General features: G+C 37.7%; 3 protein-coding genes and 1 long non-coding RNA gene across 20 annotated transcripts in view; 3 read left to right on the top strand and 1 right to left on the bottom strand.

Moving 5' to 3' along the window:
- LOC104598503 (transcription regulator) overlaps positions 1–7,622 on the top strand; it is a 55,864-nt gene extending 48,242 nt beyond the window's left edge. For 13 of the 17 annotated variants that reach the window (XM_010260600.3, XM_088889532.1, XM_010260601.3 and 10 more), the window contains exons 41-51: positions 262–378; positions 485–532; positions 625–771; positions 840–901; positions 4,222–4,375; positions 4,475–4,666; positions 4,772–4,876; positions 5,299–5,433; positions 6,404–6,646; positions 6,945–7,046; positions 7,132–7,622. In XM_010260600.3, coding sequence (XP_010258902.1) covers positions 262–378; positions 485–532; positions 625–771; positions 840–901; positions 4,222–4,375; positions 4,475–4,666; positions 4,772–4,876; positions 5,299–5,433; positions 6,404–6,646; positions 6,945–7,046; positions 7,132–7,281 — 1,455 coding nt within the window. In that variant the 3' untranslated portion in view covers positions 7,282–7,622. The remainder of the gene's footprint in view (positions 1–261; positions 379–484; positions 533–624; positions 772–839; positions 902–4,221; positions 4,376–4,474; positions 4,667–4,771; positions 4,877–5,298; positions 5,434–6,403; positions 6,647–6,944; positions 7,047–7,131) is intronic. The other 4 variants (XM_019197990.2, XM_088889534.1, XM_010260602.3 and 1 more) reach the window with 1 other exon arrangement.
- A 1,186-nt stretch (positions 7,623–8,808) lies between these two features.
- Positions 8,809–10,896, bottom strand: LOC104598506 (uncharacterized). The gene is made up of 5 exons (XM_010260607.3): positions 10,404–10,896; positions 10,092–10,215; positions 9,661–9,973; positions 9,378–9,459; positions 8,809–9,172 (listed from the first exon to the last, which is right to left on the bottom strand). The coding sequence occupies exons 1-5, from the start codon at positions 10,710–10,712 to the stop codon at positions 8,990–8,992; spliced, it is 1,011 nt and encodes a 336-aa protein (XP_010258909.1). The 5' UTR covers positions 10,713–10,896; the 3' UTR covers positions 8,809–8,989.
- LOC104598505 (uncharacterized) lies at positions 8,971–9,657 on the top strand. Its single transcript, XR_735386.3, has 3 exons — positions 8,971–9,110; positions 9,252–9,325; positions 9,520–9,657. It is a non-coding gene; the product is annotated as an uncharacterized LOC104598505 (long non-coding RNA).
- An 8,048-nt stretch (positions 10,897–18,944) lies between the features above and the next one.
- LOC104598507 (NADPH-dependent aldo-keto reductase, chloroplastic-like) lies at positions 18,945–23,572 on the top strand. Its single transcript, XM_019197978.2, has 6 exons — positions 18,945–19,086; positions 19,392–19,567; positions 19,819–19,994; positions 20,107–20,350; positions 22,744–22,923; positions 23,100–23,572. The coding sequence occupies exons 1-6, from the start codon at positions 18,975–18,977 to the stop codon at positions 23,325–23,327; spliced, it is 1,116 nt and encodes a 371-aa protein (XP_019053523.2). The 5' UTR covers positions 18,945–18,974; the 3' UTR covers positions 23,328–23,572.
- The last annotated feature ends 748 nt before the right edge of the window (positions 23,573–24,320 follow it).

The following is a 24,320-nucleotide window of genomic DNA, read 5'->3' as shown; positions in this document are numbered from 1 at the left end:
GTAGGATCTTTTTTATTGCAAAACTTCTGCTAATTAAGTAATTCTGCAGTATTAATGGAATCAGTTTTTACCCATCTAAAGAAAGGAATTTTTTCATTGGTAATAATTTTATTAATATTCTAAGAAAGCCTACCAAACAATTTTTTTTTAGGGCTGATAACAAGAATCCAATTTGATTGGCCATTCCCTCTTTGTAGTCACGTTTCCAATAGAAAATAAAGTCAACATCAGTAACAATCTTACAAGGTGTTTCTTTTTCAGGAACTTTCTGTGGCACATTGCCTCTCATCTGAGTCACTGCAATCACCTCAACAACTCCAACATTTATCTTTTATTGCTATTGATATGTATGCAAAACTTGTAGTTTTAATCTTCAAGGTAAAGACATTTAACTCTGCATCTGATTCCATGGAATTTTCTTCCTCTGTGTGGATCTTACTGTTATTGAAGCTTTACCTTTTTCCTTTTTGTAATTGGTGGTTAGTACTGTGTGGTGGACCAGGGATCAAGCAAACTACTACTACTGCCCAAGGTTTGAATCCTGTAGAGTGACCTTTATTTCCTTTTTCCCCTTGAGTATCTTGAAGCAGTACTTTATTGCAGCATAAGTGTTATTTTTGGCAGATCCTGGCTGTGACTGTTAGAGTCATCCAAAAAGATGCGGAGGAGAAGAAGGCATCATTTAATCCAAGGCCGTATTTTAGATTGTTCATTAACTGGCTCTTGGATCTTGGTTCTCCAGACCCTTTGCTAGATGGTTCCAACTTCCAGGTATGGGTTTCTTTTTTTCCCTTAATTATTATTTGTATGCATAGACTGACATAAGATGGTATCTGCAGGTGTTGACTGCATTTGCAAATGCTTTTCATGCATTGCAGCCTCTTAAAGTTCCTGGTTTCAGGTTAGCATTGATACCTTTATCTTGTGATAGTGAGGAATTCAGGTTGCTACAATCTGCGACTGCAGTTAGCTTTTATATATCACAATATGACAAAAGATGAACATGGGGTTATTTGTGCAATTACATTGAAGTGAAGATTGGTTTGTTATCTTATCATTTCAAGGCAGACATTGTGGCTCACAGTCAGGGCAATCAATGGAGCTGGTTGACTCAATGACTGCTCTGCTGCCATGTTCATATTCAATGGGTTTGGCTTGGCAAAATGCTCAAAATCCAAAATTGTCCAGATATGGGTTTGCTTCTGTCGATCTTAACCAGATCTGAGTTGGATATGGGTTTGGGCATTTGACTCACTTGTATCCTAATATGTTCATTATTTGCATGAAATAATTAGGATATGGATTTAGGCATGTTAATGCACGTACTAATCAAAGTTATAGACTTTGCGTTATATTTGAGGAGAATTAAGTAAATCTATAATAATCCACAGTCTGATTAAAAGGGTTGGTCTGGGTTGGGTTATTAAACTGGGTTGTATATGGATTCTGGTATTTTATCCTGCTAGGGGTGTAGCTTGGGTTAAGAATTTGACAAAATTTGTTTGCACCCGTCCTTTCTCCAGCCCAATAACCTGGGCTCAAAGATGCACTTATTCAACTTGGGTACCTGACTTGCACCCCTATATTCAGTTGATCTATGTGTCATGGCATAAACATTTTGGATCTGGGTCTGGATATAGTTAGAACTGCTTCAGATGTGATCTGTTATTCTGTTGCATGCCTTACAGAGCTATCATTTGTTTCTGATTTTGGCAATTGCAAGAAGCTCATGCAGATTGTGGTGTCTAAACTTTACTTTTACCAATAGTCTGGTACTGCTTGGAATAATCTCATGTTTTCATCTTTAAATGGTATTATGATTGAGCATATCTGGATCAAAGTACCGGTTGAAATGGTCTTTAATATACACTGAAAGATTGGGATATGGTCATATGGCGGACTAATTGCATTTGTAAGAGTTGTTATTTAAAAGAAAATGATATGCAACTATTTGTCTTAGAATATTTGGATGCTTCATAATTAAAGCAGAAGAGGGAGTTTTTTTTTTTGAAATTGAAGAACAATACAACCTGGATGTAGTTTGGAGAATTGTGTGTGGGTGTGGTGGAATGTTTTTCTAGGGTCCTAGCACATCCTTTGGTAGTTTTTTAGAATATTGTGTGCATATATATATATATATATATTTCAGTATTTACTCTCTCAATTTATGTATTACTAAATGCTGCATGGACATGCACATGGGAATCACAATCTGGCACATGCCCGGAAGTCTGACAGCAAGACCAAAGAACAAGGACTTGTGGACACATCCATAAGAAAGTGTAAACTATTAAAATAGCTCATATTTTTCTTTTTTTTTTTTTTATTTAAATTCTACCTTTCTATAGAGAGTAGCATTCATTGTGTACATAGATATTCGCGTATTCAAATAAGCACTGAGAGAAAGGAAAATCTTGTAGAAGTGCCCCTCAAGAACCCATGGCATGTCAGTATTTGACTCATGTCCAACATGGATACTTCATCCATTTACAAGAAGTTATGCATCACTGGGTCATTACTCTAGTTGGTAAGATTAACAATTTTTTCTAGTGTTACTCTTTGTTTTTTAAATTAGAATTCTTCCAGTATTTCCAGTGTAGTGGAATAAACCAATTAATATTCCCTTTGATCTGAGATGATCTGCTAAAAAGGGGGTTATGGGTACGTGTATATTTACCTCAAATTGATCTCAGGATTGCAATAACTCCAATCAGTGGTTTGGGAAGTGCTCTATCATTTCCTTTGTTCATATTAGCTTGTGACTTGTCTGAAAATATCCATTTATCTGAATTTAAATTCTAATTTGATCCTGTGAAAAGTGATCTGATTTTGATCCATTTATAATTGAATTGAATATGGATTTGAGGGTTTATTAGCTATATCCACTTCTCCGTCCTTGTATGGGTCTGCCCTTTTTTATTTCCTGGTTGTGTTATTCAAGGGCCTTGAACAAGGCAGGGTCGCTCTTGTTCCCTCTTTAGCTCTCCTCATCCTTTTGGTGGGCGTCCTTATTTGACTAGACATCCATCTTGGGCTTAAAATCTGGGATCTGGGATTTGTCTGTTTTCTTGGTTGGGTGGGAAGAGGGATGATGATGGCTACATGAAATTTCTGTTTGGAGAAATCTTGGGCCATCAGTAGTTTTGGACCCTTCCTAGACAGATTCATGAGAAAATTGGTTACTTGGAAAGAAGATTTTCCCCTAAGAAGTAGGAACATGCTCTCTAATGCACATAGTCCAATCTCTTGTCAAGTAGTAGGGGCCTAGGACTTGGGAGGCCTAAGGATTGGAACACTTCTCTCTTGAGTTGATGGCTTTTGGAGATCATCTATTGGTTGGGATAGTTCGTGGTATTCTACTGTTATGGAATAATCCAAAAATGCCCACTTTCCACCCCTTAATTAGTTGTAATGATTCAAGTCCTTGTTTTACTTTTGCTTTGATAGGCATCTCATTGGTTTTACTTTTTTTTGCCACAAATTTTCCTTTGATTTTGAGGTTTCCATAAAGGAGTCAAGTGACCTAAGTCAGGCCACTGTTGCTGCTGCTGCATCATGATGAACCTATGATAAAAAATCAAGGAACCCTAGGTTATTTGCTAATAGCAATGAAAAGGCACAATGGAAGTTTGAATGGGGAGATAAAGGCTTTTTATCTTTGGAAACTTGATTATTAAAATTCTATTAATAAATTGGTTGGTTATTGATAAAAAAGGCAATGAACAAGCACCAAAATTAATAGGTGTTAGGTTACTTTGATAAACAACACTGTCCTCTTGGACAGTGAGTAGTCCTTCGAGTACTTGAGAGAGATCTGATTAGGATCAGATCTAGAAGGAGACTGCATAAGAGAATCTCTGTTTCAGCTCGTTGGTGGAAGGACATGCATTCCTACAGGGTTCCATACTTGCACATTGCTGATTGTACAAAAGGTTTGTTATGGTTTATTGACTAGTCACTTTAATAACACTGGCCTTTCTTTGAAAGGTTTGTTATGGTTTCTCATTCTTGGGAAGGTAGGTGATTTATATTTTTTGTCTTTTCAGTACTAAAAATCTTTCATTTGGTTTCTGGTAAAACTGTTAGAGCTTTACTGACCACTGTTCTTTTCGTTAGATATTTTTGTGTATGTGTCTGTTGTAAACCTTCTTTGTTTATTTATTGTTATTTTTCTTTCCCCTTCTGCTTTGAGTGGTTAATAACTTGATTAATTGCTTTCAGCTTTGCATGGCTTGAGCTTGTAAGTCACAGGAGCTACATGCCAAAATTGCTTACTCTCAACCTTCAGAAAGGTTGGCCTTTTGTTCAACGCTTGCTGGTAGATCTGTTTAAATTCCTGGAGCCATACTTGCGCAATGCTGAACTGGGAGAGCCGGTTTGCTACTGTTTTCTTTTGTGATTTTTTATGGTTTGCGAATGATCTATTTCAAAAGAACTGATGGTGTTGTGACTCCTTTTGTATTTATCTTTACAGGTTCACTTTCTGTACAAGGGCACTCTGAGGGTTCTACTGGTTCTTCTGCATGATTTCCCTGAGTTTCTATGTGATTATCATTTCAGCTTCTGTGATGTCATTCCTCCCAGTTGCATCCAGATGAGGAATGTTATTTTGAGTGCATTTCCACGGAATATGAGGTTGCCTGATCCCTCCACTCCCAACCTAAAGGTATATACTTCATCATAGGTTCTTTTCATCTACTTTCCTGAACTTGAATGCACACTAACCGCAGAATGAACTAATTTGATGCCTTTTTCTATTTCCTATGTTCAGATTGACCTGCTAGCAGAGATCAGCCAATCACCACGAATCTTATCTGAGGTTGATACTGCTCTGAAAGGAAAGCTAATGAAGGGCGACATAGACGAGTATCTCAAGGTATTGGAGTTGTTTTCTTTGCTATCTTATCTGTCTTGGGACAAAATCTCTTTATCAAAAGCTGATAAAAAAATCTCTTTATCAATAGTTGTAGAGGGGGGTGTGACACAGAGAACTTTAGAGAGGGGGTGCTGGGTTTCACACAATTTTTTTTTTTTATTTTTGGGTAGAGAGTGGAGAAGAGGGGAGAATTGGAACACAGAAGGATAGGTGGGAACTGGGAAGAAAAAGTTTGAATCTGACAAGGGAGGGAGTTAATCTCTCTATTATATAATGTTTTTAGAAAAATGAATTTTTTTTGGGGGGGGGGGGTTCCTATATTTATTCTTTGCAGTATCGTTTGTCTTTATCTTTGGATTTCCCACCTAGCAAATTATGTGATTCTATTTTTTTTGTAATTCTGTCTCCGGTATTCCCTGCAGACAAGGCAGCAAGGCTCTTCTTTTTTGGCAGAGCTGAAGCAGAGACTGCTGCTTTCTCAAGGGGAGGCAGCACAGGCTGGGACTCGGTACAATGTACCTTTGATCAACTCCCTTGTACTATATGTTGGAATGCAGGTATTTTTTTCCCCTCTGTTGATAAATCAATCTCCATTTGTATATTAATGAGGAAAATTGATATTCATGGTTTTTAACGATGGAAAATTCCCAATGTCAAGTCCCTTGTTGTACTTGATACATTGGTTCTTTTAATTAATACAATCTTAAAACTTTACCTTCTCTCAAGAAAAAAAAAGGACCAGAAAAAAAATTCAACTTGTAAATAAAGTACCTTTTAAGCCGCCTCCTTTGAAAAAAATTCAATTCTTGCTTGCAGCTGTAGAGATAAAAATGACTTGTAAAAGTACTTTCTGCTATATAATAAATACTAAATCTCCAATATACTCTCATATTCAATGTGTGTTCACAATGGAGTGGACCATTTAGATGATAGGGTCGGTGATTTTAAAGAGAGTTGTTTTTTAGATTTCTGAGGCTTGGCTGCTACCGACTTGTTTAGCCTCCTTTCCCTGTAAAATAGGAGAAATTCCTAATTCCCTCTGAACTTCGCTAATTACTTTCTCAAAATTTTTTCTATCGATATCATCCATAAAAACTTTTTTGATAACAAAATCAAGACAATGTGGCATGCGTCCTTTCCCTTAGCCAATTTGTTTCTTTTCTTGTGATCACTCCCTCTTTTCATCTCTCTCTCTCTGAAATATGGAATTCGCCTTTGCCTCGTGTATGTACTAATCTTTTACAAACCAGTTGGTTGATACCCTTGCATAAAATTGCTTTGCAATAGGTGGGATCTTGACTTGTTGGCATACACACACCTGGCTTTTTTATGTTCATTATATTTATATGAACTGCTGCTGTACTGGCTTTAACTGGCTTTGATTACTTGTCAGTCTTGTCTCATCTTAAAGGATTGTACACGAATCAAAATACGCATTGTTTTGTCACACATATTGGTGAACCCTACTGTAATTGGTGTTTCTTTTTTTTTCTTCCTATCTTATGATATCTTACCAACTAATTGCAGGCTATCCAGCAACTTCAGGCCAAAACTCCATCGCCGCATGCACCACCAATGGCTCAGGGTGCTTCCATGGATATTTTCTTGGTTGGTGCTGCCATGGATATATTCCAAACTCTGATAGCGGATTTGGATACTGAAGGGCGTTACCTCTTCCTCAATGCAGTTGCTAACCAGCTGCGCTACCCAAATAACCATACTCATTACTTCTCATTTGTCCTTCTTTATTTGTTTGCTGAAACAAATCAGGTGAGCTCAACATCCCCCATGTCTCACCCTGAGAAGGACTTACAAAGTGTGTGTGAGAGAGAGAGAGAGAGAGAGAGAGAGATTATAAAAAAGAATGGAGCTACATACTCATACATGCAAAGTGGAAACATCTTTTAGATTGCCTTCGCATGCTATATCTTAAGATTCTCCAGTTCTTTTGTCCTAGGAACTTAGGATTGACCTCTTTTGGCTTATGTTTTTCAAAGTGTGCATTTTAGACAGATGGTATTCAATAAAAATTCTGATAATCTTTTTTCCCCTATTCTATTTTGCACAGGAAATCATCCAGGAGCAAATAACAAGAGTGTTGTTGGAACGCCTGATTGTCAACCGACCCCATCCCTGGGGCTTGCTAATTACATTCATTGAGCTCATCAAGGTAATTAAAAGGCCTCTTCATTCCTAAGCTCTAGACCGCATCTCATGTTCTTTGTGGTTTAATTGGCCTGCTTGCATTTCTGCAGAATCCTAGGTATAACTTTTGGAATAGGTCATTCACAAGGTGTGCGCCAGAGATAGAGAAACTGTTTGAATCAGTCTCAAGATCATGCGGGGGTCCCAAACCTTTGGATGATGCTATGGTTTCTGGTGGGATTTCTGACAATGCACATTGAGTATTAGATTAGGTTTTGACACAATTCACAAACCGAAAGCAAGCGCATGGTGGTGCATCATGGGCGCACTTGGAACGTAGACAATTGTAAATTAGTAACCCTTCTAGAGGGGGGTGTCCTTTATTTGTATAGTCTCATTTTTGTCCAAAGGCTTGTTTAGATATGTTCACATTTGCAGCGGCAGATGACTGGTTCTTCGATGGATGTTGGACGAATGGGGATCTAGTGATAATTATGGTTGTTGATAAGTTGAAGACTCCAGTTTTGGAGCTGCACCATAGTTGAAAGTTGAAGCATTTTATTTTGGTATTAACAAAGATGAAACACTTGGATTACTGTCATTGAGTTGCATGCAATCTTACTATCCATTTCATTCCTCAAAAATCTTACTGATGCCGCAATCAACACCCTTTGCGTCGAAGATGTGTTGGTTCTTCCATTAGAATCTTACAAGGTGCAGACGACGGTCCGCAGGTTTTGTAATCCCTTTGTAGAAATTGAACTTAAAAAAACGTTTTCTAATCGGTCTAGTCGTGTAGTAAGAGAATGAAGTGGTAACTTGGTAATCAATCCTGTGGTATCTATCAAAATTCACTTGGGTGGGGGTTGTTGATTGGTCAAATGTTTGGTTATTAATGATCTATCGATCAGAAAAACTCTTAATCCTTTTTCTGCTGCAGCCATTATGGAGCTGAAACGTCATTAATATCTTAAACATAATCATTTTAGCTACTTTTGCTGTTATCAAACGGCCCCTTGGTAGTTCAAAGGAGATGAAAGGTGTCAACTTGGTGGGTGTGGATTAATCCACTTCTTACCTTGTGGAAGAGATCAATCCACATCATATTACTACTGTTCATATTGTTCTGAATTGTGGACATTACGTAGATTTGACTAGTTCATACTTCATGCACAGTGACATTTTGTAGGCATGGTGTGAGATTGTGGGTTGATTTACATCACTTTTTGATTTTATCACTTTTTGATAAAATAATGGATTGTATCAAAACAGAGTGTAGAATGTTGTAGATGGCCATATCCACAGATAAAAACGCTATACGTTTCCCACTTTGACCCTCCTGTTCAGTTTAAAAAAAAGAATTATTGTTCGTATATGTTTCGGGTCGTGTGGACAGGTGGCAAAAATGTTCATTCTAACATATCTGGTGGATCGGTTCATTAAATGGGGCAGCGAATGGTATACATTTAATCTAATTCAAAATTCAAATTCTGAATTTGAATGGTATTGCTTCTTGGGTTAGTTTTTAATTTTTAGCTGGGTTGCTACTCTAATTCAAAATTCAAATTCTGCATTGGTTGGTTCCAGGTATAATTTTCTTCTTTAAGTTGTCTTAGGTTACAATTTACAAAGAAAGTAAATGAAAGGAAAAGCAAATCTAAAAATGATTTTCCCAAACTAAAACTAGTTTTGCTTTTTTCTTTTCAAACATTTGTCAAGCGTTCTTCGAATCCAAAGGACCCAGCTTCGCTTTACATTGCTAACTAAAGCAATAACTAGTAGGAATTTCGTGCCAAAGAGTGTCAGCTCCTCTGGGAACAAATTTGATTCGGTAAATGAAGATGTTGGGTATTCAAACCATGGTGACTGAGGAGATGGCAGTGGAAATGCATTCATTGGGTATTTGTTTTGCTTTAATTGCATTGCTTTGTGTAGTTATATTTTGGTAATTGGTATACAAACAGGCTATCAGATGCTGAATAGCTTAAGCCATATTCTTCGGATCCTGTCTGCAAATTTAGAGACTTTTGATACTTTTTTGGCCATCAAACGCCTCTCCCTTGCCTTAGTTTTCTCAGCTTTCCCTCGGGTAATTGTAACTTTCTTCTGCATCTGCTCCAGTGCTTTTTCCCTTTCCTTTTGCAGCTTGTTCTGCAATAGTCAATACTTAATGTTCAGTTCTGCTCTGATCCACATTGACCAACTGATCATTTCTACTTTTAATGTTCAGGCTACCAGTGTCAATCGAAACAGGGGTCTGGTCTCTTGTGGTTTTTGCTCAGTTGTTCGACCCAGAAATTGGAGGTAATTTACTAATTTCATGTTGGCTGGGAGACAGTAATTCGTAGTTCCATACCTCGAGTTTCTGCACCTTGTTCATCGCCTTGGCGGTCTGCTTCAACTCCCATGAATTGATGGCAGCCTCTTTTCTTCTTAGCCTGCTCATATGAGTCAGAATCATATAAGAAGATCTAACTGGACGTCCTGATGAAATGCAGGTTGGGTTTCTTTCTTTCTATCTGCAGGTCTGATTCTACTTGGCGTAATCCGTTCCTTTTGTCACCTAACTATTACCAGAGGTACAGACTTCTGCATATAAAATAAAAAAATTCATCAAGAAATGCAGGTTGGGTCTCTACCTTTCCATGAGCTTCTGCTGTTTCGCTTCTTTCCATGCGTTAACCTCAAATTCCTTCTTCTGCATTTCATCTGAGAAGGTATGGTGAGGTTTCGGCCGGATGATCAAGCTATAGTGTCCACCAATCGGGGTTTTGGTATCAGAGTCCCCGGGTCTGCGTCTGCATGACTCTGTGTAGCTCATTTCTTCGGTTTGTTTTTCATTAATGATCAGCAGTTTCATGTTGAGAAGTGCAGGATCCATGCTTGCATCGACATATCCACTAGAGGGGCTGATGCTCTTGGGACTGTTATCTGGTTTAGCATCTTCCCCATCTAATCAGTAAATTCATTAGAACATAAACCATTTAGGAAGCAGTATTCTTTGAAGAGTCAAGTGTCAAGATCAGAAGATGCAGAAAAAGAAGCCAGAGATCGAAGCAAGAGGAAGAACCTTCAGAATAATCGCTCTGCAAGTTGTGATTACAAGAGCAGAAAGTATTCGCATGCTCCATCTCTTCGTCTATCTCGATACCGGAAGCCGATTTATTATCATCAATGGAGAAGGTGTAGAAACTCTGAGTAGAGAATTCAGAGAGATAAGAAAGCCACAAACAGACTTCAGAAGGAGGAAGGGAAACAGATATAGATGAACTTGGGTATCTTACATTACGATTCAACTAATCATAAAAAGAAAACCTACCCATTAATCCAAACTGAACGAGAAAATAAACTGAGATTATAGAGAGTTTAATCGACCGGGCACCTGGTTTATTGGAGTGGAGAACTCCGTCGAGACCTGAGAGTAGAAGAGGTCTGGGGAAAGAGAACTCGAGCTGCATATTGGCGATGGTGAATCGGGGAAAAGGGCTATGGATGAAGCAATGCTCCACGGTGGGCAGATACCCGATGAATCGCGCGTCCATGCGGAGAGCTGTGAGTTGTTAAAGGTTTTGGGAGAAAAACTGCCAATTCGCGATTCTTTGTCTTCGAGAAACAGAAACTCGGTCAGTGCTTGGGAAGGGGAACTGATGAGCCTGAGTTCATCAGACCATATTGTTCTTTTCTGAGTCATCTTCTTGGAAGGTTTCTTTGGATTCTTGAATCTGGGTTTTCTCAAATTCGTCTTGCTTCTTTGAATTCCTGGTTTACTTCTTCAAATCTTCTAATATTCAGAGACGAGACTAGGGAAAGAGAGTTCAGTTGTTGTATTAATTCTAAAACGATTTACGGTTCATTTGGTTGGACTGGTTGCCCACTTTGTTCTCTTTTCTGCGCTCCCGCTCTCTTCCTCTTTTGAAGAGGAGACCCATACGCCCACCTGGGATGATCATGGACCGGGTCGGGTTGGTCCGGGTACATTGAGTAGCAATTAGTAAGAATTTTTCCCGCCCGACCCCACCTGGCCCATGCCTTTTCCTGCAAAATTTAGGGCTGGGCCTGGGCCTAATATTTCAAGTCCGGCCTGGCCTATCTATATTTAATTATATGCATTTTATAAATATTATATATATATATATATTATTTTCTGTCATATTGTATATACAAATGTTATGATATGACCAATGTTCAAAGTATTGACACGTATCGGCCTGTATCGGCTGATACGTATCGTGCCGATGGCTTCCTGATATGCCCCTACAAGGGTTTTATCGGGTCAAATCATGATTCGGAGGGTAGACGGGATTTAAATTGACCCCTTTGAACCGATTTTGAAAAAATAATAAAACATAAAAAAAGCACCGACACAGGCCGATACACACTACCGGCATATCGGCCTGTATCGATATTTAGAACCTTGAATATAGCACTTATAATGTATGGTATATAATATTTTATATTATATAATGCATAAGATAAATTTTATTTAGATATTATGTGCCATTTAATATAATATAAATATTATTTGCATATTTGCATAAAAGATACAGGCTCGGGCCTGTGTAGGCCCAGGCCCAGTCTACAACCCTTATCGGTGCAAAGCCCAGTTCATGATCACTCATACCTCAATATATATATCTGAGTCTGGGCTTGCCCTCATTAATTAATAATATATTGTTAGAAATTTGAAATTTGAGTATAAGTTTATATTTAGTTTAAACTATACAAAATATATAACCGTTATAATATATTTATTGAACTTCAGGGCTACCTAGGCTGCTTGCGCCCAAATTTTTAGGGATCGGTCCAGACCAGGCTTAGAGAAACTTTTACCCGGACCTAGAAATTTTTGGCCGGGCCGTGCAGGGCAATGCCGGCCCTAGCAGGAAACGATCAACCCTAAAAAGTGACCTAAAAATTAGGAATTAAAAAATTAAAAAAGGAGAAAATTTTTAGACAGTATGTATATATAATTTTGATAAATTTGAATTACAGCATTAAGGCTGTATAGGAAGCTGTGTAACCAATGATAAAGCCCTTTGCTAGTCATAAAATACATGGACCCACTGAGAGATTCAATGGTTGTGGGCATCGTATGTTTTATGACTGGTGTGGGGGATGTCATTAATTCCACAGCCTGCTAAGCAGCTTTTGCGTTTAGCTAATCCTATGTCTATTTTGATAGCTCTATCAACTTTGGTGAGATTTGAGAGGAATCAAACCATGCATATATTACCGTTTTAGGCTTTATTTAGAGCCCATTTGGGAGGGCTTCTGCGTTAGTTGTTGAACTGTATTGATCAGACCACTTGAAAGAAGCTACATGAGAGTATGAGAGTTTCACTGGAAAGTGGATTTTGTGGCCCAGATTTTTAACAAACACAGCTTTCATGGTGTTTTGGGTTTCTCAGCTCATGGAGAGCTAGAAGCTGCTGCATGAAAGCCCTCCCCAACGAGGTTGTGTAGGTGTTGTTTAACCAATAATAAACGCCTCACCTATGGCAGTTAGGGCTGCATACAGTATCCAATTGTCCAGATAAATCTGTTCATAAATGAATCAAATATGGATCCGCCTGTATCTGATTTACCAATAAAATTTGTTTGAATTTGTGTTTTTACTAATTCAAGTTTCATGCAAATAATTTTCAATTCACTTTATTCATGAAATACAACATAAAAATTATCTTTAATTCATTTTATTAATAATATAATATTTTAATCGTTAATGTGATTGTGATATGGATTTTATTCGAATCAGATGGTTGTGGGAAACAAAACCTTAATAACTTACATGGTACATTATTATTGGTTAAACAGACCTAACACAGCCATTAAGTACAGCTATAATCTGGACTCGGTTAAACTAGACTGGTTTATGGTAGACATGATTTAATGGTCTAATTTTGAGCCCAAACATGGATAAATGATAAATCTTCATATATATATATGATAATCTGGACTCGGTTAAACCAGACCGGACTGGATAGTCGGACCGGAAAAAGCAGGAATTGGTCACCTGATTGGTTTCGTTTCACTCCAAAACTGTGTTTTGGCAAAAAATCATTGATTTAGTTAGTAAACGGCTGACCTGAGTAGTTAAATCATCGACCTGAACAACAGTTTTTGGCCTTTTTTTTTGTTTTTTAATTTTTGTTAGAATAATTTGTCTGTTCAAACTGGATGATCAGATCGTTCAACCAGGGAACCGGACCCCAGAATGATTCCCTGTCTGATCTGATTTTAAAAACCTTGTAGTCAGTAGTTCCATCACCCATGGCACTCAGCCAATCCCACTTGGTGGAGGCAGTACTCAGCGTAGCCTAGTTGGTATCTCTCTTATTGGTGGTTGTGCTCAAACCAAGCAGTGACCTAGCCCTACCTATTACTTGAGTATCCGAAGGGTAGCAAGTGCCAAGACGGATTCCGTTCATACAAAATTGTGCTCACAGTCCTTTTTAGTCGTGCATTGGAAATATCTTCATACTATTATATTTTTTATTTATGGGGAGATGTTCTCAATACACGACTGAAACAAACTGTGAGAATAGTATGAGCACCAAACCCAATTTCAGCAATTGCCAACACGCCAAAGAATGGAGTGAGAATGGTCTAATCCCTGCCCTAGGGTGGGTGGTATGGTATTGACTAGTGACTTTTCACTGGAAAAAAAGGACTAGTGACTTTTCAACATAAAAAGGGATAAATTATAGATAAGTACCCTATACTTTCGGGGTAGTGACAAACCTGAACTTTCAATTGCAACACTTGAATACTCTGAACTTTCAAAAATAGACAAATAGGTCCATCTGTTAGTATTCCGTCAGTTAAAAATTACATAATACCAAAAATACCCTTATCGTGTATTTCTGAGATCATTCTCAGGTAACCGAACATCTCCCCATGATGACGTTCTCACATGGACAGTAAATAACACATTCAAATTTTCTGACAACAACATTCTTTAGTGATGATTTTACTCGGTAGAATGATCTAAAAAATACACAAGAAGGGTATTTTTGACATTATACAAATTTTAACTAACAGAATACTAACAGATGGTCCAAGAGTCTATTTTTGAGAGTTCATAAGGTACTTGAGTATTGCAATTGAAATTTCAGAATACCTGCCACTACCCTCAAAATATAGGGTACCTATCTGTAATTTACCCCCCAAAAAAGGTAAATTATAAAGACCCCCTTGTACTATGGGGTTAGTGACAAAGTCCTCCCTGTACTTTTTAAGACAAAGATCCCCTTGAACTTTAGCCATTAAACAAAGACCCCCTTCCGTTAATGTTCTGTTAGTTAACTTTAAAAAAATTTTCATCCAACTGTTTAAAATCTTTTAAATGTCCAAACTACCCTTTTTATACTGTTCATTGTTTTCTCCATTGAAGTTGGGTGAAAAGGCTACAAACAAAAAAAGGTTGTGATGACTTTAACTTACAATATTGATTGTTTACCTTTTGATGTACCAGTCAGGGCACATGAGGACCAACAAGAACTGCCCTAAGTATGGAGAAGACTTGGAAATACAGGTTGATAACACAAGTCTGGAAAAAGTATCAGGAAAATCTACCACTCTTGATCCTTCTTCCCAGCCCCAGCAAAAAGTTGCAATAAAGAAACTAAAACAAAAGGCCGTGTCAGAGGTTTCTAATGTAGCAACCTTGAAAAATGCTGATAAATTGGGATTGGGATTAAAATTAAAATTCCCCTCACTGGAGCTCAAATGTGGTCCTGTTAACAAATCTTCTAAGAAAGCAATACCTGGGATTATGCAGAGTTTTGAGAAACCTATCACTTCTGATGCTGAAACTGGGACTAAACCTATTACAAAGATGAATAAGATAAAAATTTCCAACAAGATGAAAAATGAAGATATCCTGGTGGAACCTTAGAAGCCATCCACTGTGATACGTCCACCAACAGAGGTAGATAGGAATCCACCTCGCAAGAAAATCATAATTAAGCAGACAAAGACAGTTGCTAATGTGGATCGGGTCAAACAGGAAGCTAGCTCTAGACTGGGTGAAGATTGTCAAGTTTTGAGAAACATAGAGAGAAGGGGATAAAGCAATTGGTTGAAGAGGCATCAAGGAGAAAAGCTGCAGAAGAGAGAAGATTGTGGAAAGAGGACGAAAAAAGGAGATATGCAGACAGGTTGAGAGAGGAGAAAACAAGGAGGCTTTATGAGGAAAAGAAGAGGATGCAGGAAGAACGAAAGTTAGTTGAGATTGGAAGACATGAAGAAGCCAGGCAAAGGGAGATGGAAGAACAGGAAAGACAAATCAAAGAAGGAAAAAAAAAAGAAACAGAGATGAGGAATTAATATTTAGAGGAGCATCCGGTAGTTTGTAGCCATTTCCGTCCACCAACAGAGGAACGAACGGCCCGTTCTGACTCTGCAAGACCAGATATCCATTTCCTAGGTTAAATAGGTTTTAAGAGAAAAAAGGTCAAGAAAAAGAAAATAGAAAAAGTTTAGTGGGGCATTTTGATAAGTTGACGCTTTCCGTCATCTAACTTAACAGCCAAGGGGGCCTTTATCTAATCGCTAAAGTTTAAGGAGTCTTTGATGCAAAAAAAAAAAAAAAGTATAAGAGGACTTTGTCACTGACCCATAGTAAAAGGGGGGTCTTTGTAATTTATCTATAGATCGCCTCTCAAAGAGGAAATATAAGAAATAAGAACGACTGAATGAGAAGAGATATGCATTTTCCCTATTTGTTTATATTTATATTATGAAGCCTCCTGAAGAGGTTAGACTAGTAGACGTACGCTGGCTATAAAGCTGGTGCCAAACAGCCTAACATTGCTTGTCTTCTTGATAATTGAAATACTTCCAAATTTAGTTAATACAGTGGGGTCCTCGTCCTCCTCATTGCATGCCTCAAGGCTGTCAAAATTCGGAAATTTTGGCCCCCGACTCATCATGTTCTGAGTATTGGATTTTACACATGCCTTGTTTTATAGCATATCTCCTGTTTTAAGGGGCGGCAACCGGGAATGGCCCCTCAATTTTTCTTTTCATCCAAAACACATTAAGATCGCATTTATTTTTTGGATTTTTAAAGGGAAATTGGTCAATGAAATTTTGATTCCTATTGATTAAGATACTCATATTCGTTTTTTAGATTCATCTGAAGCAAGTTATACCTATTTTTCAAGTAAAATTAATTTTCCTAGATATCACTTTTTCCGGACAAAATTGTCTAAAACGGTCATTATTTTATTTATCTGATAAACAAAAACATTAATAAATGAGCTTACCTAGGATACTTACATAGGTAAGTTACTTATCTAAGTAAATGATTAAATGAAAAATACAGAGCCTAAAAAGGTAATTTTGAGAGCATTTTTTTTTTGAAATATAAAACACAGCTTTAAAGGATATTTTTGTGCAAAAATTCCAGCCAATTAGCACAAGAATGACTTATGGAAGACCCAAGAAGTAAAAGGTATAGTGAGATCAATTATAGATTAGCTAGCACAAAAATGCTTTTCTGCTTTCTGACAATTTCTTTTGATCAATGCTAGCATGGATGATGCAGATGTTTTGCTTATATAAAGACACTTTGTATCTACATTTAGATTAATGCCCATTCTTAAAATCTCTTGAATCAGTGGTTCCTTTTATTTTTAGGTATCAGAGGAATTCAAAATAAGGTAGGGAATGCTAGACGAGAGTAAACCAGGAGAAACTTGTACAAAACATAGGGTATATAACTATATAACTGTTCTAATATTAGATGGAGTTTGGGAGTGTTTATTTGAAAAATAAGTGCTAATTCTAATAAACATTTATGAGTGTTTGGTGAAAAAGCACTTATTTCAAACAGGGATAGTATAAGTATTTCCAAAATGAAGTGGTGGGCCAAGACAGGCCAAAAAGGAAGTAAACACTTAAAAATAAGCATAAAATTTAGATATATTGGTGTCATCCTGACCCAAAATAAGTATTTATTCGAACAAGCATTTCCAAACTTAACCTTAATAAGATCTAAACAAATAAAACCATTCTTGACCACGTTAATATTTGTAGCTGATGAAGATTCACAGGTAGGAGAGTTAAATGAATGTAATTAATAAAGTCCTGATTTTATCTATTTTGTACAGACAACTTAGGCCTTAGGTTCTGTTTGGTTTGAAGGAAAAAGTAGAAAAAAGAAAGGAAAGGCAAGGAAACCTATAAAAGGGAGGTGGGGTATAGTTGTTATAAATCATAGTGTCAGTTTCGGTTGATGTTTTTAAAGATTTGATAGCATATTGAATCGTGATTTCCCTAAGTGGATTTCAATCCGAATAAAACATAACATGATTTACTTGAATTTGAACCATTTATAAAGACCCATGGGCCACTGCGTTGAAAAGTCAAAATAGTTGAATAATAGAGACCCATGGGCCAGTGGGGCGGCCCCTTAAAATCAGCTTGACATTTTGATACCCGCTCTACAGACAAGACATGTCAAATCGGGTTGGTTTGGTGGGCCTTGTACACGTTTCGCTCTGTCACAAATCCTTAATCCGTATACCATTACTAGATGGAAACTACGATCTATAAATAATTGGGGTTTCCATGCTGTACGTAAGCTTGATCATAACATGCCAATTGGGTAATTGGGTTAACTTTCATGCTTCTTCTCCAACATGTCTTATGCCATTGTCTCTCCTCCCCATTTCATATGTTCATGTTAATCAATGAACAGTAGTAGTCTACTGAATTTGAATGCTGAATAGGAAAGAAGAGACCCCACATCCCTTAGCCAACCTGACATGGGTGATGGGACCCCATGCTTCTCAATTGTATGATCCTGACCATTCAAATCTCACCCACCCCTGGGCCCCACTTCTGAATTATATGATCAAATGGTTTCCGTTTGTCCTAATTCAAATTTGACCTACTTTATTCCTCATAAACCATATTATCAATCACAACTTCTGCTAATTTTTTATGAAAACCCATGTGATTGGTTATTATTTTTGCAATGTTAATTGGTTAGTTGTAAGTTTTTTCTGATATCATGTCTTTTCGATATCATAGTTGAACCCCTCAATTATATGGGGCAAATTACATGAATCCTATCCGGTCATTGCTCATTCCATTCTATATTTCTATTTTATGCCATATCTATTTAAGCCATTTTTATTCTCAATTAATTATTATTTTTTTAATGGTTTTAAGGCATACAATTTAGATTAGTTCAGATTTTTTTTTCTTTTCTAATTAATGCTCTACATTGAATTTGGATTAGCTGCACTTGATGTCTGTTTTAGGGACGCATTGAATTGGGATTTAGCTGTGCATTGGGAATATCTCTCACAACATCACGGCTGCAAAAGGCTGTGAGGACTGTTTGGTGGAGACTGAATCCAAATTCACAATCTTATATGCCAGTACTCCCTAACACAACATCAAATTGCGGCTAATCGGCCTTCTTAAGCTAACCACCTCCAAACTAAGTTTTAATACTGGTTTTACTAGTTCATGAGAAGCATTTGGTTTATTTGGCACATCCACAGCCCGACTAGGCTTGAGCCGTGGGCTGTGTCAAGCTTCCCTTTTGAGGGATTCCGGGCCAGGCAAACACGGCCCGCTGGAATGCTCTCACCCTGCAAAAGTGGCAAAGCTGGTGCCATCTAAGGTTCAAAATATCAATATAGTTCATACGTCCGCAGGGGTGTATTGGACTGTATTGGGGTTTGTTCCTCTATATATATTTTTTTAAATTTATTTTAAAATTGATTTAGAGGAATCGGTTTAAGACAAAAGTCCCCAATACAATACATATTGGCGTATCGAAATTTTGAACTTTGATGCCATCCTTTAATATATTACAATGGCCACCAAAGGTTTTGATTTCATTGTTGCAGTGCAGCGCTATGATATAGGGCTCGAATCTGCTACCCACAAGCTGTTTTGAAATATCTCCCTTGTCATTCATAGGTAGTGATGAATGGTATTACTACGTGGAGATAAGGATGTGGGAACAGTTTGTGGGTTGCAGATCCGGAGTGTAGCAAAATGTGGTTCACTTTCTTTTGCTGGATTGACGAAATGTTCTACAGGTAAAGGTGTAGGATACATTTATATCTGTTTAGTGAATTAGAAGAAAATAATCTAATTGCATGTCAGAATTCAGAACGGACATAATATAAAAAAACAATAGGCAGAGAGAGAGAGAAGGCTACCACTCCCACGAAACACGAATAGTAATCCAAGCATGTTAGGTTACGTGATAGTTTTAATTTGTCTTAAGACTTAAAAATATAGGGAGTTCAATTATTTTCTTCAATCTGTATGTGTATCACCGTACAAACCCAACAACCGCTAATTCTCTCTCTCTCTCACTCTATGTATATATATGATTAAGGGTGGTGTAATGCTCGAGCCAACGAGGGAGAGAGACACAGAGAGATGAGGAGCGAGGTGGAGAAAACAGTGATCAGGCTGAACAGTGGCTCCAAGCTGCCCGTTCTCGGATTTGGCACGGCTGATTTCCCCTTTGATAGACTGAAAGTCGAGTTCGCAATACGAACGGCCCTCCAGGTAAACTAACAGTAGCTGATGATCAAATAATTCTAGCTCTTATTATCTGAATATCTTCCTTAATATTGTTGCTTAATTAGTTTCTCGATCATTGATCTCTATGCTGCACGTACGTACGTAATGGCTAGCTGCTGGTGCAAGTCCAAATGCGGAATCGATTGTTTTCTTTCCTGTTACATATTAATTGTTCATGGTTGCAATATTGCATGAATTATTCCCTATAATCTTTGATGTACGTGTGGGGAGTTCAGTTGGGTTACCGGCATTTCGACACTGCAATGATATATGGTTCGGAGCCTGCCGTAGGTGGGGCTCTAATGGAGGCAATTCGTAGTGAGACGGTGAGCAGAGAAGACGTCTTTGTTACTTCTAAGCTCTGGGGATGTCATCACCACGACCCCGTTTCAGGACTCAAGCAAACTCTCAAGTAAGTAATAACTTCTCTCATCTGAAGAAATGAAATGGTTAATGGTTCTGTGATTCAGTGTCAGTGATAATTAATCGATATTTCTGAATCTGTGTGTTGAGTTGGGTGGTAGGAACTTGGGGATGGAATATGTGGATCTGTACCTAATACACTGGCCAGCCAAATTAAAGGAGTGGGCGAATTATGTAATGCCAAAGGAAGAAGACTTTGGAGAGTTGGAGATGGAGTCGACATGGGCAGGAATGGAGAGATGCTTGGACATGGGGCTGTGCAGGTCCATCGGCGTCAGCAATTTCTCTTGCCGGAAGATTGAGCGACTGATGGAACACGCCTCACTTCTTCCTGCAGTGAATCAGGTACAATGTTTGTGTTTGCTGTTGGTGGACCACGATCACCTACTGCTTCACCTACGTACACCAACCTAGCTAGCTTTTTCATTAATTAATGCTCTAATTAATAATTTCTGTTGTTTATTTTTAAAAGACCAATCTAATTAAGTTTTGAAAATTAAGGGTGCTTGACTTGCTGTTGTAACTCTTGGTCTACTTTCTTTTGTTTTTGTAGTTATAGACAAGAAGCTAGATGGGTCTGTCTGGATTTCCTCTCACTGAAGTGAGATCAAGTTGGACTGAGGGATTTCCCTGAGAAGGAGTGATGGGTAGTGATGTTCTATATATATTTATATCTTTAGCTTTGAGTTCACCAGAACCATAGATTTACACATGTCCTGCCACTGCCACTGCAATCCATACCAACGTCACCATTTTTGATTGCTGCTCAACTTAGAAAATGGATGGATTTGAGATGAATCTCAACTGAAAAATTCCATCTTCTGGATATTCTGATGGAAGAAATCAAGTCTTGTCCCAAAATTAAATCCCATTACCATTAATCAGTATAGATAAGTTGCATGATTGAAGGGAAATGGGCAGGCCAGTCCAGATATATAGACGACATGACAACGCAAGTATCCAAAATTGTGAATTGGGTTTGTCGTTTAGCTTTGGCATTCCTAGAGGCTTACACGTGTATAACATGTTGGGCTTGGTTTAAGTTCGGATCAGCCCCTCTTTGTCATGTAGCAGACAGGTGCGAAGGAAGTGAAGACAAAATAGCAGATAACATGCTGGATTAGAGGTGGAAGCAGTGCCAAAAGTAAATTAATAGGGAATTGGCGTGGGGCACTCTCCTAATTAGCTTTCTTATCTCATCCTCAGCTCATTCCTCAACATATTGATTTCATTTTTCAGTCATCTCTAGTGGACAAATCCCACTATTATAATCAATATCCAAGTGCCTCACAAGTCATTAGAGTGTTTTTTTTTTTTTTTGGTGGGGGGTGGGGGGTGGGGGCTGGAAAAACACTGAATTTATTGATTAGGTTTTATGTTGGAGGGCACTCTCATGATAAAATGAGATTTCAAAGTGTCAAAGAATTATTCAACCTAAAAGCTTAAACGGTTATATGGGCGCCCTGAATAGTAGGGGTGTAAGTTGGGCTGGTTTAGGTCAAATTGAGGTCAATCCTAACTAAATTCAAGTTGTTGAACCCCAACCCTAAAACTTTGAATTGGATTGACCTGGCTTCTTTACTTACTTTTGCCAGGGTTCATGTTAATTTAATATTAGCATTTTTATGTGTAAAATAACGTAGTTATTTTGTTTTAGAAAAAAATTGACTAGAATTAAATGTTTTGACATACAATTTACATGCATACATTATATTTAAATATATGTATATACATAACTAGTTGCATACTTGTAAAGAAAAAAAATACATAAATATAAAAATATATGCATTTATTGATGCATAGTTAGATATACATGCAAATATGAAATTAATTTGGGTTTGGGTCGAGTTGGGCTGGGTTGGTCAAGGCTTCAACCTTATGCCAATTTTTGGGCTGGGTTTGAGTTAAACCAACCCAAGTTGCAGCCCTACTAACTAGGTTTTTATTCTCTAACATGTTCCCTCATGCAAAAGCCCATTGGGCTTGAAGTGTTGACAAGAACAGACCCACTCATACCGTGTACTGAAATATAAATAATTATAATAAGGACGGAAGGATTGAACACTAAATCACTTGATCAAATAAGCTTGTTCAAGATTTAAAAATGATATTATTGGAGAGACTAATAAAAGGTCTTAATAGAGGAAATTGAGACTTGGAAAGGTTTTTATTTTAAATTTTTAAAATTTTAATAATTTAATTTAAAATTAAATAACCCCATGTCTACGAATTAGGAGAGAGGGGGGGGGGGGGGGTTCACTGTCAGCTCTGTGGTGAGAGGACCCTTTGGCCTTATATTCTAGATTTGGATTGATGAGATTGTATCTATCTAACTGTTTATTCTGCCAAAATACAGTTGGGAAAACTGCAGAAAAGTTGAGTGCAAGAGGATTCTAGAGTGTGAGAGGAGATGATAGATTACATACATGGAACTGAAATGATTCATTGCATTTAATGGACAGAAGACACTGTTAAAGGCAACGTACGTGTAATATTGCTGGTTGTGTCTCGTGGGATTTCTCTTTAGTCATCAGTTATGGTTGTTCAACTCAACTGACGAAAGTGCAAAACTCACAACTGGACTCAACTCAGCAACTCATTATTTGTGCCCTTTTGAAGGAATCCAGATTGACTGCACTTGATGATGGCTGTATTAGAGGCTGTGTTAACCAATAATAACACCCCACTTGTCATATCTTGGTGATCATTTTGGTAAACCATTAACTTAATTAATACAGGTGGAGATGCATCCAATGTGGAGGCAGAAGAAGCTAAGAGAATTCTGTGGCGAGCACAACATCCATGTAAGCGCTTATTCGCCTCTTGGGGGACCAGGGAGTCCATGGGGAACAAAGGCTGTAGTGGATAACCCTATCATACGTTCCATTGCCAGTAAACACAAAGCAACCCCAGCTCAGGTGAGTAAAGAATCACATGTCACAACTTACTGCCACCTGGCAAGTTTTAAAGCCTGAAGCCTGTACGTAATTTCTTAATAATTTTGTGACACTATTCTCACTGTTTTGCTTTTTTTCCTATTGCAATATTAATTATAACCTTTTCCCTTCTTTAATTTTCTGGGGAATGCATCAAGGTTGCTCTAAGTTGGGGACTATCTAAAGGAGTGAGTCTGATCATGAAAAGCTTCAACGAAGAAAGAATGAAGGAGAACATGGGAGCTCTGGAGGTGAAACTGGAGAAGGAGGATGTCCTCAAGATTGACAAGTTAGAAGAGAGGAAGATCATGAGAGGAGAATTTCTTGTTAATGCATCTACAAGCCCATACAAGACAATTCAAGATCTGTGGGATGATGAGATATAACAAACCCCACGCTTCAATTCATTTAATAGCTAGTAATCTTAATCTGTTCTAGTTAATGAGTTCCCTTCTTATTTGTTAAGCAGTGTTTTCAATGTAATGTAGCAAAGCTCCTCTGCTCCAGAGGAAGAGAAGAGTGCATATTTCAATTCAACAATTAATTTGAGAACTGAGATGAACGAAATCGATCATGGAAAGTGCCAAAATTAATTGGATTCAGGAGAGAAGATACAGAAGATTTCTTTGCACGTTCCACGCATATACAGAACATTATTTAATAGTTAATGCAGATCTTGTCAACTCATGGGAACAGCTCAGTATTATCACTCTCAAGTATTTAATGCATCTACAATCTATTTAATTGCACTAATCTGAGAAGCTGAAACTTGTCCTGGACTAGATCTCACAGAGACTCAGTACCAGCAGTTATCACGTTAGGTGTGTCTTTATAGTAAGGGATTCTCCTTGGGAGGCCTGTTAAATTAATGTTGTTGTTCTTTTAACATTCTAAGGCTAAGAAAAACTATTGGAGAGGAGCTTTCAGGTTTCACGCTTTCAGACAAGAGATTAATGGAGTATCTTGAGTTGAGTTGAATTCCTTGATATAATTCTTAAATGGGTTAGGAACCTGGTGGGTCTGGGTGCCGAGGAAAGAATGCTTTGTCTTGTGTCTTGCCCTCCCAAATCCCAAAGGGGAGATGGTTGCAGTCAGTGGCTGATCGATCTAGCTAGGAACTTTGGTCAGTGGGGGAAGGCATTATTATATCATCAACTTAGGTGGGGTTTGATAAATTTGAAATTTCAGATCTGAAAAGTTAAAAAGATATTTTTTGTCTAAGAAGCATAGATGATTTTCTACTTTTTAAAGGCTTTGAATAATTAAAACAAAAAATTGAGATTAAAAAAAGTGAATATATGCCTTGAAAACCTAAATCCAAATGTAAAAACCCAATAGGGTTTAAAAAAAGTGAATCCAAGATAACCTAGAACGACATT

The sequence above is a fragment of the Nelumbo nucifera genome, chromosome 6 (assembly GCF_055504915.1).
Source record: "Nelumbo nucifera cultivar China Antique chromosome 6, China Antique-T2T, whole genome shotgun sequence".
NCBI classification, from domain to species: Eukaryota; Viridiplantae; Streptophyta; class Magnoliopsida; order Proteales; family Nelumbonaceae; genus Nelumbo; species Nelumbo nucifera.
Note: the sequence above shows the minus strand (reverse complement) of the source record. Positions and strands in the feature narration are given on the sequence as shown.

Coding starts and splice junctions, on each gene's coding strand:
- LOC104598506 (XM_010260607.3), bottom strand. CDS start 10,712: ATGACTCAGAAAAGAACAATATGGTCTGATGAACTCAGGCTCATCAGT. Junction 9,460..9,660: donor CAGCAGAAGCTCATGGAAAG/GTAGAGACCCAA, acceptor TCATATGAGCAG/GCTAAGAAGAAAAGAGGCTG. Junction 9,173..9,377: donor ACAAGGTGCAGAAACTCGAG/GTATGGAACTAC, acceptor TGACTATTGCAG/AACAAGCTGCAAAAGGAAAG.
- LOC104598507 (XM_019197978.2), top strand. CDS start 18,975: ATGGTATTACTACGTGGAGATAAGGATGTGGGAACAGTTTGTGGGTTG. Junction 19,568..19,818: donor CAATACGAACGGCCCTCCAG/GTAAACTAACAG, acceptor TGGGGAGTTCAG/TTGGGTTACCGGCATTTCGA. Junction 20,351..22,743: donor TTCTTCCTGCAGTGAATCAG/GTACAATGTTTG, acceptor TAATTAATACAG/GTGGAGATGCATCCAATGTG.